General features: G+C 39.3%; 1 protein-coding gene across 7 annotated transcripts in view; it reads left to right on the plus strand.

Annotated features, from left to right (window-relative positions):
- Nucleotides 1–18,052, plus strand: part of LOC106091376 (bromodomain adjacent to zinc finger domain protein 2B) — a 51,315-nt gene that overhangs the window by 15,194 nt on the left and 18,069 nt on the right. For 5 of the 7 annotated variants that reach the window (XM_059368824.1, XM_059368825.1, XM_059368823.1 and 2 more), the window contains exons 2-9: nt 439–835; nt 3,912–4,157; nt 7,653–8,173; nt 8,443–9,116; nt 9,970–11,167; nt 11,241–11,513; nt 11,681–12,037; nt 12,101–12,166. In XM_059368824.1, the coding sequence (XP_059224807.1) occupies nt 661–835; nt 3,912–4,157; nt 7,653–8,173; nt 8,443–9,116; nt 9,970–11,167; nt 11,241–11,513; nt 11,681–12,037; nt 12,101–12,166 (3,510 nt within the window). In that variant the 5' untranslated portion in view covers nt 439–660. The remainder of the gene's footprint in view (nt 1–438; nt 836–3,911; nt 4,158–7,652; nt 8,174–8,442; nt 9,117–9,969; nt 11,168–11,240; nt 11,514–11,680; nt 12,038–12,100; nt 12,167–18,052) is intronic. The other 2 variants (XM_059368822.1, XM_059368821.1) reach the window with 2 other exon arrangements.

Raw genomic sequence — 18,052 nt, forward strand, 5'->3', positions numbered from 1 at the left:
GTTTTTTAGTCATTTGTTTTGTTTGCTATTTTGTTTTGACATTTCCACTAGATTTCCTTCGTTGTTTTATTTTCTTTGACATTTGCTGTCATTTGTTTTTGTCTTCTTATTCTTTGTTTCGAATTTCCTTTGAATTTTATTAACTGTGCTCTTTTGCTGAGTGTAATTAACATCGAGAGAGAGAGAGAGAGAGTGGAAAAAGAGAGTCTATCGAAAATGGTCAACCAACCACCCATTGCTCTGCAACATGTTTGTTGGAGTTTGAGTGGATTTACTTGGTCTTTTGTTTTTTTTTTATAAAGCCCAACACGTTTGTGTAGGGGAAATGTTGCTTCAATGGAATTTCTTTAGAGGCTATACCAAAAGTGAACTAGTTTATTATTGAAATGTTGTTTTAAATTCTTATTAATTTCATTCCTTTTTTATTTCTTCTTTCAGAGTTGGAATTAATTTGCCAAACACAATGACGAGCCAAGAAGCATGATGAAATGAAGAATCTCAAATTAATGAGCAAATTATTTGCCTCTCGTCGAATCCCACAAAAACAAAAACACAAGGAGCAGCGCAACAGCGACGCTTAATTAATTTCTTTAAGATTCCAGTTAAAATAACAGCCACAAAATTAAACGCAACAATAGGCCCTTCGACCCCCATACATTCATGAAAAACATGGATAAAAATGCGGGTGAGGGTGGACAACAAAACGATGGTGGCGGAGGTGGTGGCGGCGGTGGTAAAGGCGGTGGCGGAGGTGGCAAAGGTTCAGCCAACTCTGGTGCAGGTGCTGCCGGCGCGCATGATCAAGCAGCTTTATTAGATGCGGCCTCATTATTTGGTAAGTTGTGAAAATTTTGGGAAAGAAGTACAAAAATTAAACTTAAAATTTTCTTAAATGACTAGCTACAAAAAACTTTTTGTTTGACAAGGCCTTGAATGAAAATAACATTTCAACGAAATTTTCCGTTGAAACATAATGTTAGCAAAAGTTTTGAAAACAATTAAATTTCCCCCAAAATTTTTATTAAAACATCTCAAAAAAATTTTGTGGAAATAAAATTTTGATTACGTAAATATTGTACAAAAATATGTTTACAATATTTTTATACCCTCCACCATAGGATGAGGCTTTACTAATTTCGTTATTCCGTTTATAAGACATCGAAATATTGATCTGAGATCCAGTAATGTTCTTGATCGTCTTGACATTCTGAGTCGATTTAGCCATGTCCGTTTGTCGAAGCCACGCTAAATTTCGTGCCGCTTCCAATTCTTTCTATAAGTGAAGGTCGGTTTGAATTTTAAATGGGCCATAGCTGCCATATAAAGCGATCCTGGATCTTGACTTTATGAGCTTCTAGAGAACATAATTTTTATCTGATTTGGCCGAAATTTTGCATGTAGTGTTTTGCTATGACTTCCAAAAGCTGTGCTAAGTATGGTCGAAATCGGTCTATAACCTGATATAGCTCCCATATAAATCGATCAACCGATTTAACTTCTTGAGCATACAGAGGACGCAATTACCAAACGGTGGGGGGTGCAGAGTACAGATTCGTTTCTGCTCTCAAAAATTTTTCAACTATGCTCCACATTCTCATGACTGGTCTTTAAATCCATATGGTGGGCTTTGGGTGTGGGGCGGCCCCTAAGCGATGTCAAAGAGCTTTATACAGCTCACTATGCGAAATTTCGCTGCGGTTATGAGCCCAAAAATATAAATCGAGGAATCGCTATCCAAACATAGACCAAAACGCCGCACCCCAAAAACCACCCAAACGGACATGTTTATTAATTGGGACAATATTGGTATCGAATGAAAGGTATTTAAGAGCAGAGTACGAACTTGATACAAAAATGTAGCCCTTAGTGCAGGGTGGTGGTCCCACCCCCAAACGGATATGTAGACGAAAGCGGCAATATGGGAATCAAATGAAAGGTATTTGAATGTAGAATACGAAATTTATATAAAAATTTGATGTATATTCCCAGGGTGGTCGGCCCACCCCAAAAATTTTGCCACAAATGGACATGTACACCGAACGGGATATGGGACACAAATGAAAGGTTTTTGAAAGTAGAATATAAAATTAATATACAAATTTTCGAAAATTTTGGATCTAGTCTCAGGGAGCCGCTTTACCCCTAAAACCAAAACCAAACGGGCATGTAGGTCGATCGGCATAAAATGGGGTTCTAAAAAAAAGTTATTTAAGTGGTAAATACGAAAATAAATTATTTTAAAATATGGAAAATGTTTAAAGCGGCCGTAAAGCACACCGGGCCTAGCTACACCCTAATTTTTTATTTAAAAAAATTCTATGAATTAATTTTTTTGACAGTTTTCCTTTTTATTTCTTGAGAATTGTTTTCTTTATACTTTTTCTTAAAAATAATGTATGTTGTTAAAACTTTTTTTTTAAAAAATATTTCAAAATTTTTTCTAACAAATGTGATAAAAATTTTGTTACTAAAAAAAAAATAATATTTTTAATATATCGCGTATGATTATCTCTTACTTTAAGGAATTCTGCTGAGCATTGCTCTTCAACATAAGTTCCACATACGTACATAACAAGTACGTTGACGTAAAAATTCTCTTGCACCTATACCATTATCGCTCGACTGGAAACTTCCGGTTTTGACTGTATTTGATCTTAAAATTTTTAATGAAAATTTATTTTAAACAATTAAAAACGTTCTAAGTTCGGCCGAGCCGAATCTTAAATTCCCTCCACCAGGTATCGCATTTGTCAAATTCTTTGAATGACTTTTTCAAATACATATGAGCCATATTGGATAAGAATTACGCCCTATAGAAGCAAAAGAAGTCTAATCGGGAGATCGGTTTATATGGCGGCTATATCAGGATATGGACTGATTTACACCATACTTGACACAGTTGTTGGAAGTCAAAATAAAACACTTCATGCAAAATTGCGGAAAAATCGGATAAGAATTGCGCCTTCTAGAGGTTCAAAAAATCAAGACCCAAGATCAGTTTATATGGCAGCTATATCAGGTTATCAACCGATTTAGACCATACTTGAAACACTTGTTGGAAGTCATTCCAAAACGACATATGACAAAATTTCAACCATATTGGATAAGAATTGCGCCGTCTAGAAGCCCAAGAAGTCTAGTCGGGAGATCAATTTATATGGCGGCTTTATTAGATAATATGGACTGATTTAGACCATACTTGGCGCAGTTGTTGGAAGTCATACCAAAACACTTCGTGCTAAATTTCAGACAAATCGGATAAGAATTGCTCCCTCTAAAGTAATCAAGACCCAAGGTCGATTTTTATGGGAGCTATATCATGTTATCAACCCATTAAGACTGTACTAGGAAAGTTGTTGGAAGTGATACCAAAACACCAGGTGCAAAATTTCAGGATAATCGGATAAGAATTGCGCCCTTTAGAAGCTCAAGACATGGACCAATTTGGCCCATTTACGAAAGTTAGCGTGTTTTCGATAGACGGACGGAAATAGCTAAATCGACATAAAATGTCATGACGATCAAGAATATATATACTTCATGGGGTCTTAGACGCATATTTCGAGGTGTTACAAACGAAATGACGAAATTAGTATACCCCCCATCCTATGGTGGAGGGCATACAAATTTTTTTAAATATTACTTTAAAAAAACCTCAAAAATTTTTCTAAAAATTAATAAAAATTTGATGTCTAAAAAATTATAAAAAATTAATTTCTACAGAAAATTGTTTAAACATTTAATAATATTGAAATTAAAACACTGAAAAAATGTTCACCAAACTTTCTAAGAGTATAGACTACGTATTTGATCATAAAACTTGGAATGAGAATTTTATTAAAAAAAAGTTATAAAATATTTTTACAAAATTTTTTTGTATTAACAATTATTTTTTCTTACTTTCATTTTAGCATATTGGGGCCGCGATCCTGCTTCCGCTGCCGCAGCTGCCACAAATCCGTTATTTAACGCACAATTTAATGCTGCTGCCGCAGCTGGCTTGGGCTTGCTACCCAATCCTACCGGTGGTGGTTCGGCCAATGATCGTTATTCCATGGCAGCGGCTGCTGCTGCAGCAGCAGCTGGACATCATCATCAGAACACAATGGCCGTGGCGGCATCACAGGCCGCTAGTTTGGCGAGCCTTCATCCAGCAAGTGAGTTGTTGTGTAAAGTATTCATGTACTCAGGAAAATGGTCTCAATCTCTCATATAACCATAATTTGAAGGTCATAGAATGATTAAAAAGGCTTTTTAGAATAAATTTCAAAACTCCTCTTATTTGCTTAAAATCTCATATTTCACCATGTATGGAACCCATGAGTTATTTTTAACTTTGCGCGCCAAGTTTTTGAGTGTTCTAAAGATAGCCATGAAACCTCTCTGCTCATTCTGTGATCTTTAACACTTGTGTTTTGTTATTGTTTTTTTCTTTTGATTTGTTTATACTCATCATGTTGGTAATCAGTTTGAACACGGTTTTAGTTGCAACATGTTTGATCACCACGATGGCCGAAATGTCTAGAGAGTTGTGTGCGTTTGTTTTCTATCGTTTGGCAATTTCTGAGGTCTCAGGTTCAAATCGCGGTAGTGGCGAAATTTTAGCAGGCAGAAAAAAATTAACTTCTTTCTGGTTTCTGTATCTCAGGGGTAAAACAGCAGACTCATTTGAATTACAAGAATGACGTTTGAAGAAAATGCTCCTAGAATAAACCTCAAAACTGTTCTGTATTCAATTTGTGTAGAGTTAATGGATTCCTTCGGGTTTTCATTGCTCAACATGAAAAGGCATTGAGAAATATCCTCAATTCTGTAAGAATGCAGACGGCTTATATTTTAAAAACTTGAACATGTAACATATAACATGTTTTCATCATTTTAGATAATATTAAAGTAAAATTTTTTTCAAAATATTGTCCGGCTATAAGGCAGAGTTTTTTTTAATTTTATTTTTATAAAAAGAAATGTAAAAATGATATTTCTGTAGAAATTTTTTTAAAATTAAGCATAATTTCGTCATTCCGTTTGTAGCATGGCGAAAACAAAGTATATACGTTAGGGCGGGCTGATTTGTATGGGTGAAACGAAATTAAAAAAAATATGTAAATCTGCATCGATTTCGATAATATTGTGCACACATGTTGGAACATTAAATAGAATGTCTTGTACAAAATGTTGTAAAGATCGGACTAAAATTATTGCTACTAGAGCCTAAAAATCAATCAGACCGATCTGAACCATATAGGACACGGATGTCGAAAAGCCTGACATAAGTCCCTGTGTCAAATTTCAACGAAATCGGACCTTAACTCGAGAGATTGGTTTATATGGCAGCTATATCCGATTTGGTCCAAATTAAAGAAGATTGTCGAAGTGCTTAACACATCTCACTGTCCCAAATTTCGGCAAAATCGGATAATAAATGTGGTTTTTATGGGCCTAAGACTTTAAATAGAGAGAGATCGCTCTATATGGGGGCTATATGAAGATATAGTCCTATATAGCCCATCTTGGAACTTAACCTGCCTGTGGACAAAAAGAATCTGCAAAGTTTCAGCTTAATATCTCCATTTTTAAAGACTAGCGTGATTTCAACAAACAGACGGACCGACATGTCCAGATCGTCGTATATTTTTACAACGATCAAGAATATATATACTTTACAGGGTTGGAAATAGCTATTTCGATGTGTTGCAAACGGAATGACAAAATGAATATACCCCCATCCTTAGGTGATGGGTATAAAAATTTTAAGTCGGATTAGGATTTTATTTTAGATACATGGTTCCTTCGGAAAAACTTCTTAGAATTGTATGTACCTTACGTTTTTGCTATACGATTTAAATGGACCCGCCCTGATCTACATATATTCTTGATTGTCTTGCTATGTCGAAGTCGATTTTGCCATGTCCGTCCGTCTGTAGAAAGGACAATAACTATCGAGGAAATAAAGCTAGGCGCTTGAAATTTTGGACAAATATTTCCTATTAGTGTAGGTCGGTTGGGATTGTGAACTGTGCCAAGTGTGGTTCAGTGAACAGCAGCAAGCCACATTAAAAATGAGTGCACACGAAAGACATGAAGCGAATGGCACGCTCACACCTTATACCAGCAATCGTTGTTGATGCTTACGACTCTCAACGACCAAAACATAAAATGCTCTTTTAAATTTGTTGAGCTATTGTGACAATCAAATTTTGCATTTTAAACCATATGCATGATGGTCTACATTGAACGCAACTGAATAGAAGACACACACACTCAGCTACCTTTCAAAGTTATAAGAGCTGAAATTAAATTACGTTCGTGCATCTATCACTCTATTGTATATGTGCGTGTGTTTCTAGCTAACTTTGTTTTTATGTGGCATGTGATACAGACAATTGCTGTGTCCAAAGTGGTTATTGAGTGCCAAATTTTGGGTCTCATGCAGTTCTCTGATATGGTTCAAATCGATTCATAACCTGGTATAGCGCCATATAAACCGATCACGGATCTTACTTTCTTGAGTCTCTAGGGTGTGCAATTATTGACATTTTTCATGAAGTGTTTTGTTAAAGTTTCAAATCGATACATCTGCCATATAAACCGATCTCGGAACTTGACTTCATGAGCCTTGAGACTCAATTTGTATCCGATTTGGCTGAAATTTTGTATGAGATGTTTTTTTATGGCATCTAACAACTGTCCTAAGTATGGTCTAAATCGGTTCACAGCCTGATATAGCTCTAATATAAACAGATGTCCCGACTATACTTTTTGAGGCTCTAGTGGGCACAATTCTTATCCGATTTGTCTGAAATTTGGCACGTGACGTTTTGGTTTTACTTCCAATAACTGTGCCAAGATTGGTGCAAATTTGTTCATAACCTTATATAGCTGCCATATAAACCCGATCTTGGATCTTGACTTCCTGACCATTTAGAGAGCGCAATTTTTTATCCTATTTAGCTAAAATTTTGCATGAGGCGTTTTGGTTTTACTTCCAATAACTCTGTCAAGTATTTTCCAAATTTGTTCATAACCTGATATAACTGCCACATAAACCGAAATTCAGATTTAACTTTCTAAGCCTCAAGAAGCGCAATTATCACCCGATTTGGCTGATATTATGGACTTAATGTTTTGCTATGGCTTCCAACAGCCGCGCCCTGTATGGTCCAAACAGATTTATAAAATGATATAGCTTTCATATAAACCGATCGCCCGATTTGACTTTTTGAGATTTTTGGGGGCGATATTGTTTGGTTGAAATTGTATACGTGGTATTTTTTATGACTTCTAATAGTCATGACAAGTTCGCTCTTAACGGGTTTTTACTTGTATTGTCCCGTCTGCAGCCGGACAATATCCGGTTGCATGGACAATTTTATTTCTGTAGACAATTTTTTACAAAATATTATATCTATTAAAATTGTTTTCTTTTTTTAATACAAATTGATTTTTTTGAAGGAATGACGCTATGCGTTTGCAATTTCCACAATTCTCCGATTTGACTTCCTGAGCCCCGAGAAGTCTGAATTTTTTAATTTTGTTTTTACACTATTTAAAATATTTTGTAAATGTTTTTCACTTATTTCTACATGCTCTTTTTATATTAATATCGCTTTTTTATTAATTTTCTTTTTTATTTTACTTTATTTTCTATGTAGATTGGTGGGCTGTCACACAATTAGCTGCCCAAGATTATTTCAATCGTTTGCAAGCCTCCGGTCTTACACATTTTCCCCATGCCGATCTTGCAGCAGCTTTCAATCCAGCCGCTTTGGGTTTGGCTGGAGCTGCTGGTGCCGGTGGTGGTAGTGGTGGTGTGGGTGGTGCTGGCGGTAGTGGAGGTCAAAATGCCAATTCCAGTGGAAATTCTGGTTCAGCAGGTGGCAATAGCAATTCATCGGGCAGCAAATCAAGCAGTAAATCTCGCAAAGAGAAGCAACGACAGCAGCAGCAACAACAACAGTTGCAACAGCAACAGCAGCAACAACAATCATTGGCCAATAGCTTAAATGCAGCAGCAGCGGCGGCCGCAGCGGCAGTAGCTGCAAATCCAGCGGCAGCTTTGTCAAGTATGCATGGTCTGGTGGGTGCTGGTACAACCATAACGCCATCATCTGGTCTAGGTAGCTCTGCCGGTAGTGGTAGTAACAATAGTGGTAGTTCTAGTAATGCCTATAAGGTAGGTTTCTTCTTTAAAATCGCCTATGTACGAATGAATGTCTGGGGAAATGGGTTTGGCTTCAAAGAATATATGCCATAACATGTCCCCGGAAAATACCCAATTTTCATTAAAGATCAAAGTTGGCTATTAAAAACAAGTTACTAAACTTTTACTGCCACTTCCTCACTTGGATCTTTAAATGAAATTAAGCATCCTTTTCTAGCTTCCTTTTTACTTCTCCTTAGACTCATCCCTTACCATTCGTTGTGTTTTCTTTTTTTTTGCAGAACAATTCCTCAAACTTTGGCAAATCGTCATCATCATCGTCGAACCCTATACAGGTTCAATTGCCTCCACCACCGGGATCGGCATATGATCCGGTACAATTGCATAAAGAATTATTGGCCATGCAACAGGCTGCAGCTGCAGCAGCGGCCTCTGGTGCACCAAGTTCTTCAAAGAAATCCTCATCCAAACAATCAAATAATAACTCATCATCGTCAGGTAACACTTCATCCTCTTCTTCTTCTTCTACTTCCCATCATCACTTAACTGGTGGCATAAATTCTTCATTACCCACTAATGTTTCATCATCATCATCAGCGAATCTAATCTCACCGCATGGCTCAATGGGGGGCGGTGGCAGTGGTGGAGGTGGCGCTGGTGGTGGTGGCTCCAATTCTTCTTCCTCATCATCCTCGCGTGACAAGAATGCCGCCGACAAGAATAACGCTTCATTGAACGCTTTGAATTCCCTATCGCAATTTGGTGCATTATGTATGACACCGCAGCAAAGTATGCAGGCAGCGATGAATGCCTTTGCTGCCAGTAATTCAGCGGCAGCTGCTGCAGCTGCGGCTGCTACATCAGGCAATAATTCTGGGGGAGGTGGCTCAGCCTCCTCAACAACTGGAGGCAATAATAAATCTTCTAAAGATTTTATACCATCTGGAGGATTAGGGTAAGTAGTTCACACATGGCTATGTTAGTTAAGTTCAAAGTTTCTGGAAGGAAACAATTCCTAAAGGAAACAATAATAGAAAGGAAGAGGGGTGTGGGGTTAAGTCCGGAGAACATCAACCCAACATACGTCTTTGCCTTGAAAATTGGAGAGATATTAGTGAATGGTATATCTAATCGATGATTGCTGTGTAATCGATTATTTATAGTTGATTTGTAATTTTCTATTTTTAATACAAGTCGATATTTTGTCACACCTAATGCAGAGTTTACATGGCACATCATGATCGTACTTATCGTGTGTACATGTTGATTACAGCTTTTGCCTAAAACGGTACATCGATTTTTTCTTTTCTTTGATCTTTTTTAATTTTTCATTTCTTAACCTTATTTGTCACAGAACGTGTTTTTCAATATCTGTCAATTAATCATTACACATATCTTTGTAAACGGTAATCGATAGACCTCATTCATGGAAAAATCAAATGGTTTTGATTTTTTAGCCATAAACGATGGTTATGTGCACATGTGACGAATACACCTTTGTTTTCACCAATACTATTGCAATGACCATACATCAGATGTGCCATGTAAACTCAGCATAAGGAACCTAAGCTAGCTTCAAATAAATAAATTAGAATATTGCAAGTTGGCTAGTAAAAGTAAATGATGTTTGGTTATCGATAATAATCAATTATAAGCTGCGATTAATTGTTTTGACGATCTAGCAAAGTTTTTTTTATCACTAATCGAAATTAGAATTATTCAGTAGTTTGACAGTATTTATTGAATTTTATTTGCTTTTATTTCATCTCACTATTTTGAATCCTTTCTGTTTGTTCTTTACCTTTTAGTGACCACCCCTCATTGCTGGGAGTTCGCTTGCCACCCGATACGGAAATCATCAAGTACACCTCATCCATCGTGGGCCCCAAAATACCCGGTACTACTTCACGTGGTCGTAAAAAGACCATATCAGATGAACAAAACCAACTACAACAACAAAAACTTGACTTAGATTCAACAACAAATGCTCTTTCCTCTTTGCTTGCATTTCCAGGTCTTAGCCCAGCGAAAAGGGCGAGACTCGAAATGGAGTATGCTGCCATTGCCGCTGCGGCCAATGCCGCCCAGCAACAACATCAACAGCAAAGTGCTGCGGCTGGCGCTGGTGGTGTGGGGGGTAGTGGGGTTGGTGGTGCCTTAGGTAGTTCCTCCTCCACCGGTTTACCCGGCAATCTGACCGCCTCACAAATGGCCGCCTTGAGCGGTTCATTAGGGGCGAGCGTTAACACTGCAACCCCGGGCTCCTCCACGTCCGGAGGTTCATCGCAAAATACCCCTCACTTGGATTTAACAGGTCCCAGCAGTGGTCGCACCAGCCGTGATTCTTCAACAGATCGTGTGGAGGTGATTAAATTACCACCTACTATTACCTCAAATGGGGCCTATAATCTATCGAATAAAAACAAGGATGTACACGATTTGACCGGAGGCACTGATCTTAATTCGGGTGTAAACCTCAGTCTAAAACCAGCCGCTTCTGCAGTTTCAAACTCTACGCATGGTGCTGGAGGAAATGTTACGGGAACTACCATAACTATTGATGACTTTGATGCTCCTTTGAATTTGTCTATGAAGCCCGACAAGTCCTCCTCTTCCAGCAACGATTTGTCTGGAGGTAACAGCAGCTCCGTCAGTGGCGGAGGATCTGGAAATTCTGGTGCCTCTAGCTTGCAGAGCTTAAGTTCGATAACTGCGGCCCTGGGAGGTAATGGTAGTGCTGGTGGAAGTAGCGGAGGTTCTGGTGCAGCTGGCAATAGCTCCAGTATGGGAGGTAATGGCAGCAGCAATTCATCCTCCAATAATGCAGCCAATGACAGATCATCACAGCAAAGTTCCTCCTTTAAAGAGGGAAGACCCAGAAATCTAGGCAGAGGTGTCTCAAAGCCCAAAAAGAATACAGTAGCCTCTTTGTTGGCCCAATCAAGGGCAGTGGGTATTAAGCCCATGTTGGCTACCCAGCAATTACTGCAGCAAGGAGCTGATATTGTAAGTCGTCATATTGGAATTGTGCGGCATTAAGAGAATTCAATTTAATTTGTTGTTGTGTAATGTTTTTTAGGAAAAAATCCGTCAGGCCTTAAGTGAAGCCAATGCCCAAATGGAAGTGTCCACCGATTCGGAAAGTGTTGCCGCCGAATCGGGCCTTTCCGAATCAGAGACTGAAGAACCAAATCTCCTTAATGTTACCGAACTGAGAATACCCCTTGATTTGGGCTGGAAACGAGAAACCGTCATACGAGGCCTAACCAAGGCAGGACAAATCAAAGGCGAAGTCACGTATTATGCCCCGGGCAGTAATGTGCCCATAAAGTCCATAGGACAAGTATTCGCTGTGAGTTGTTTGTAGATCAAAAATTTTAGTAATACGAGTACCATTCCCCAAATATGATGAGGCATCATAAACATCGAGTGTGTTTATATGTTGCCAAGGCGTAGGAGTTGAGAAATAAATTAATGTAAACCCTTTTCCGTTTTCATTTTCATTTTCCTTTTGTTTAGCACTTGGACAAGAATCCCTCGAAGTTACTGCGTGAAAACTTTAGCTTCTCGGCCAGAGCCATTGTGGGTACATTCTTGCAGCCAGCCCCACCGCCATATGCCAATGATGGTGAATACATACGCATGACGGATGAGGATGTGGCCAAACGTTTGGAAGATTTAAAAATATTCACACGTCAGACATTGAATGTCGAAGAACGTATACAGATTGCCAAGCAACAGCAGGCCCTTAGGGATGCCAAAAAGGCGCAAAAGGAGGAAATGGCACGTAGTAAGGAGAAGGCACGCCAAGAGAAAAACGAAAAGCTGGAGCAGCAAAAACGTGAGCGTGAATTAAAGAATCAACAGGCCATTGAGGTAGGAATAAAAGAAAGTTTTTAAAATTTCCTGTGTCAATGTGTGTTCTTTGTTTTTCTATAGGCTCGCAAGAAAAAACAGGAAGAATTGGAACGTTTAAAACAGGAAGAGATACTCAAGAAGCAACAGGTTGGTAATGCTGATAATTTTTATGATTTTTCTCTAAAGCTTTTGATTTAATACCTAAAAAAGGTATAATTTCTTTCATTTAAGTCTATTTGAGTCCTATATTTATTTTAAAACGTTATAACTTTGGCCAGTTTTTCTATTTCTTTGTTTTCGTAGGAATCTTTTTGTTCTAAAAGTTTCATTTATTTAGTTTTTGTTCAATACAGTAGTTTCCATTGACAAGCTTGCGTGACTAGGAACTACCTTACACATTCCAGGGAAACTGGAATCTGTGGGTATGCCTCTAGCGACATGTAAGCTAAGTTTTCAGGACCAGACCCAACGGACAATGAATGATAGATGGTCACTAAGAGGCGGCTGTGAGCATTTCAAAACTATTTGGCCTAATCTAGACTTAAAGAAGTCTACCGCTTTGCTGTCACTGGCTAGAACAGAAGTCTCAGTCATTGCGTCCGTCATGACAAGTCACTGTCTTATCGGAAAACATGCTGACAGACTGAAGGTTGCCAGCAACGACTTTTGCAGAAGCTGTGAGGACATCGAAGAAAATAGACAATAGAACAACTTCTGTGTGTGCTCCGCACTAGCAGTCAGAAAGAGTCCAACTTTAGGTTCTCATTTCTTTGAGAACCTGTCTAGTTTAGAGGATGTGAACATTCGCAAGTTGTTACGCTGGATGGTTCAATGGTAGGAACTAGAAGGCGTTTTTCTTTTGCTGTTCCTGTGGTATCGCAATGGACGAAAACGTCTTAAGTGAGTCTGATGGTAGACTGCCACTTGAACCGAACCTAACCTAACGTTCCATTGATTTCACCACGAAATTAATTTGAACTGGAACTTTGAGCTCCGACGTGGTGTGGTGTTTAGCGTCCACAAGTTGCGTATAGTGGAATGTTCCATACAGAGTAGGTAGCTGCAACTACAGTTGCAGACATTCAATGGAGAGTCTCAGTGAGAGTCCGGGCGCGATTGGTCCTATGAACGGGAACGAGTTTGCTGACCCATAAGAGCTTGAGGACGATCGCTACCTCCACATACAAATGTGGCTACAATAATAACAGACTCACTTAGACAATTTTAAGTCTGGCAGGAATGGAATCCACGACCCCTGCACTGGTAATCCAAGCACGCTACCAACTCGGCTATCGGGCCCATTTGCCCATTTGCAATATCCAACGAAGTATTTCAGTCAAATGTGACTGTGCACAATTAATGCTGACGATATGCCTGTTATTGTTGGGGCTGAAAATTTCAAAAGTCACATTTATGTGGAAGTGGCGATCCTCGTCTAGCTGCTATAGGTGAGCAGGCTCGTTCCGGTTCAAAGGTAAATAGGCACTCAGTATCTACGCAAGAGCCGGTGCCGCCCGGCCTCTCACTGAAACTCTCCGCTCGATACCGCTGATTGTCCACGACTGCAATTGCAGCTACTCCGTATGGAGCATTCCACTATCCGCTCATTAAATCAAGTGGCATCCTTATGATTTAATGTGCTGCGGCCACTAAAGTTAAGGCCGTGAGGATAAAGAGGTTTTGTCTTTATTGTTGTAGTAGTAGGTTGTACACCAATGCGGTCATTCATGCCACGTTTTTTGATACCATCGCGCCTTAAAGTCCTTCCATCTAAGACGTTAGATCACAAATGGTCTGTGTGGTCGCCAGTCGTTTGTGGAATTTGCTCTCTACCTTTCCTCTATTCCACATCCTCCAGACAGCTTCAAGAATTATAAAATATTGGTTTCGGGACACTACGTAGCCACATACGTAATTTCTTGTGGAGTTAGGGATCCCCGTTTAAATCTTATATGTGAGCAAACCTCATTCCGTTCCACCGGACCGTTTGTCGCGGGAACGTAATGCCAATTGGATATTTAAAGGAGCCAAATAACGCACCTTGCCATATCAATCACCATAGGTACGCCGTATGTAAGCAAGAATGCCCCCCGGCCTTTTACTGAGACTTTCCACTCAATATATCTGATTGACCGCGGCTGCATTTGCAGCTACTCCGTATGGAGCATTACACGATCCGAAACCTGCGGTAGTTTTCAGCTGACCTTCTAATGATATATGCGTTAGGTTGAACTACTACCTCACCGATCTTGCCGCTTATTTCGCTTCAAGACATTTGAAGATAACGGCCTCACTCACAAAACTTTTGCTCCTACAGAGCAAGGATTGATGCCGACGTGCAAGATGTATGTTCTGATTGTGACCAGGGGCCACACGACACTTGTTTAACTGCCCAGCTAGACCTACTCGACTCAGACCTAGATACCTCTGGACACACCCCATTTTAGTTGCAGAATTCCTGGATCTGAAAACTTAACAGAATAAAGAAGACGAAAGATAGAACATAACAAACTGCTACAACAACAACATTCAGGCCTCACTTAAGATATTCCAAGAGATGGTATACGTCCGATTTGTTGTTATAGAGTCCATAGTCAGTCCCAGTTAATATTGTCATCCTTGGTATCAGACTAAAGACACTGATTAAATCTTGTTGCAAAATCTAATGTTTTTGGTTTGAAACCTTCGAATGTGAAAAAGTTTGGTGTCTAATTTACGCATTCGTAACATAGAACTGCATGAGACCCAAAAATGTGACACTCAATAGGCACCTTGCCCAAAGCAATTGTCTGTTACGCACGCCACCTAAAAACAAAGTTAGCTAGAAACACTCGCACTCATACATTAGAGTGAGAGATGCCCGAACGTTTAAGTAACCGTTCAATGGATGACGGACCACTCAGATGAATGCCATATGAAGCTAAAACAAGCAGAGGAATAAGTCATTAAGTGTTGTTGATCAGCACAGATATACTCCCATGTTTTTTTATTTTTTTTTTTGGATGAGACTAGCTTTTATCAGTGACGTGCGTGCTGTCTGTCTTCGTCTGTTCAAAAGTGACAAACTTACTTTCATTTTTTTCTTTACCCAAGCCATTACAAATCAAAATTGCAAATTTTTACAAGAAGATTTCACTAAGGCACAGGGCTAAACTTCTCGCATATCAATGAGTTCAGTCCGATTCAAGTTTTAAACTCAATGATAAGACAGCTTCTATAAACTTACGTGTTTAGACATACATAACATATTTTAATACTTGAATTTTGGGATACTATGTTGACTAACTCACTCAATAGTTTTAAGACCATTGTGCACTATTGTGAATTAACAATCTAGAGTTAAGATATTTCTTGGCAATAGCTATACAACGGTGAGCACATAAGGTTTATCCAATAAAACTATACTTGAAATCTAACTCCCACACTCTTTCTTTGTTTTTTTTTTTATCATTGCCCATAACCTCTCTTTCTATGAGATGTTATGTTTGGCAAAGACCTCCTTCCTCAAATCCCTTCTCTACCATTGAAGCTCCTCTTGCTGTCGGAGTTGATATCAACGACCGACCCCCACAGTCCACAACGACTACAGACATCGGTACAAAGCACCATTTGTTTCTTCCTCACCCCGCAGCTTTCGTTCCGATTCCCTCGTTCTAAACCCCCACACATCTCCTTTTTATAGCCGAGTCCGAACGGCGTGCCGTAGGGCGACGCCTCTTGGGGAGAAATTTTTACATGGCATAGTTTCTCACAAATATTGCCAGCATTAGGAGAGGAAAACCACCGCTGAAAATTGTTTCTGATGGTTTCGCCAGGATTCCAACCCAGTCGTCATAGGCGAACATGCTAACCTCTGCGCTACGGTGGCCTTTACAAAGCACGTAAATTAATTTGAACTCTCAAAACATTGAAAGCTAGCTGTGTGTGTATCTTCTATTTAGTTGCGGTCAATGTCAAACGGTCAAACGCATGAGGGCTGCGTATTGCTTAAAATGCAAAATATGATTGGCAATCATTTTATGCTATACCTCAACGAATTTAAAGGAGTATTTTATGTTTTGGTCGTTGTGAGTTGTAAGCGTCAACAACGATTGCTGGTATAAGGTGTGAGCATGCCATTCACTCAATGTCTATCGTGTATACTTATTTTTAATGTGGCTTACTGCTTTTCTCAGATCTACAATCGATTTATTATGATCGAGAAAATAGAAACTTTGAAATAAATATTTTGTACATTGACTTCTGTTTATGCTGCTGTTATTGTTATTGTAAGCTTAGGTTACATAATGAAAGGCGTCTTACAACCTCAATCGCTATAAGCTTCACTCAGGGAACTTAGGATCAATGTGTCGCCGCCGAAAAAGATTCAAAAAGCGCTGAAGAATACAGACAAAATTTACGGCGTACAATGCCAGACATAAGAAGGAAGAAGATAAACCAACATGCATGACAATAATCGGGGCCTGGCGGTCTGGAGAAGTTCCCTCCAGTCAACTATTTCAAGCTCCTATTGTAGTCAAGAAAGGCGAAGGGACCATTTGCCTGAAAAAAATTTAGACATAAAAAAGATCTCCGTTTTGCCATTACCCTGCACCTACCCCCGCAATTTCAAGCAGTGTCACAATAGGTACTTTACCGTCTATAATGCGCAAGTCCGCCATGTGTGCAGCGCGGCGTTAAAGTCTTGACATTGCAATGGTTTGTCAGGACCAATTTTAGTAGTGCGAGCGATAGTTCCACCTCATCTAGAAGAGGTCCCCTAAACACACCAAGTTACCTGATTGAGCTCTAGTCACAATATTCATTTTAAAGCCCTTTGCAACATTGTACGAACTCAAATCAGGAGGAATCTCAATGTTCACCAGATAATCATGCATTTGACACATTTGATGTGTGGTCCCAGGTTATAATCGAGACATACGTCGATTAAGTTGAAATCAGTCCCAGCCCAATTGGAATTGAACCAGCACTACCCTGGTCTACCATGGAAGGTTAAAGGCATTCACTTGACAGCTATTTTACCGCTACAATAAAAGAGAGAAAACTGCTTAAACTTGTGATCTTTGTGGTTTTGTGAGTAAAGCCTCTAGAGCTGTTAGGAATTTTGAAAATTTTTAAATTTGTTTTTTCTGGCTTGACACAAAAAATTTATAAACTTCTTTCTTCTTGCTCTGTTTGGTCGAAGCAAATTTGCTGAAAATTTTAAAAGTTACGGCGAATCGAGTTTTCTTTGCCCTTTTTACACATTTTGACATATCAAGTTTCTAAAAAAGATGCTTTGTTGTAGCAATTTACCGATGCGGCCACCTTAAAAATACGCCTTGAGCCAGATGTTCAGAATAAAATTTCCCGGATAGTTATCGATAACAGATAAACTAACCGTTTGCTGTGATAGAGACAACGTATGTTGTTTTTGTAGCCACAGTTTCATTCGGAAATGGCGATCCTTGTCAAGCTCCTGTAGATGAGCAAGCTCGTTCCGGTCCAAAGGATCAATCGCCGCGGAAACAGTGTGGCCATTGGTTATTTAAAGGCGCCAATAACCTTGTCACATCGAGCCACCATAGGCACTCAGTATTTGTGCAAGAGCCACTGCCGCCCGGCCTCACACTGAGACCCTCCGCTCGATACCGCTAATTGTCCGCGACTACTGTTGCATCTACTCCGTATGGAGTATTCCATTATCCACAACATGTGGACGCGCCCGGTATCTCGCAGCTAAGCTTCCCGTGACAGCAATGAACACCACATGGATCGGACCTCAATGTTCCAGCCTGTGTGGTGCTCACAGCTATCCCGTGCAGGGAGAGGCAACGTATGCCACATATACTAACTAATATTTTTCACATAAAACAACAATTTAATGTGTAAAAACAATAACATATCAAAAAAAAAAAAAACAATGGTATATTGTCTAAAACGTGTTTTTAATCATTTTGTTGCCAGTAATGACTCCTTAAAAAAAAACATAATTTGTTTTGTTTACCTTTGAGATGGCAAAATACGCTCGGCTGATCGATTTTTTCTTCTCCG

This window comes from Stomoxys calcitrans, chromosome 5, assembly GCF_963082655.1.
Source record: "Stomoxys calcitrans chromosome 5, idStoCalc2.1, whole genome shotgun sequence".
NCBI classification, from domain to species: domain Eukaryota; kingdom Metazoa; phylum Arthropoda; class Insecta; order Diptera; family Muscidae; genus Stomoxys; species Stomoxys calcitrans.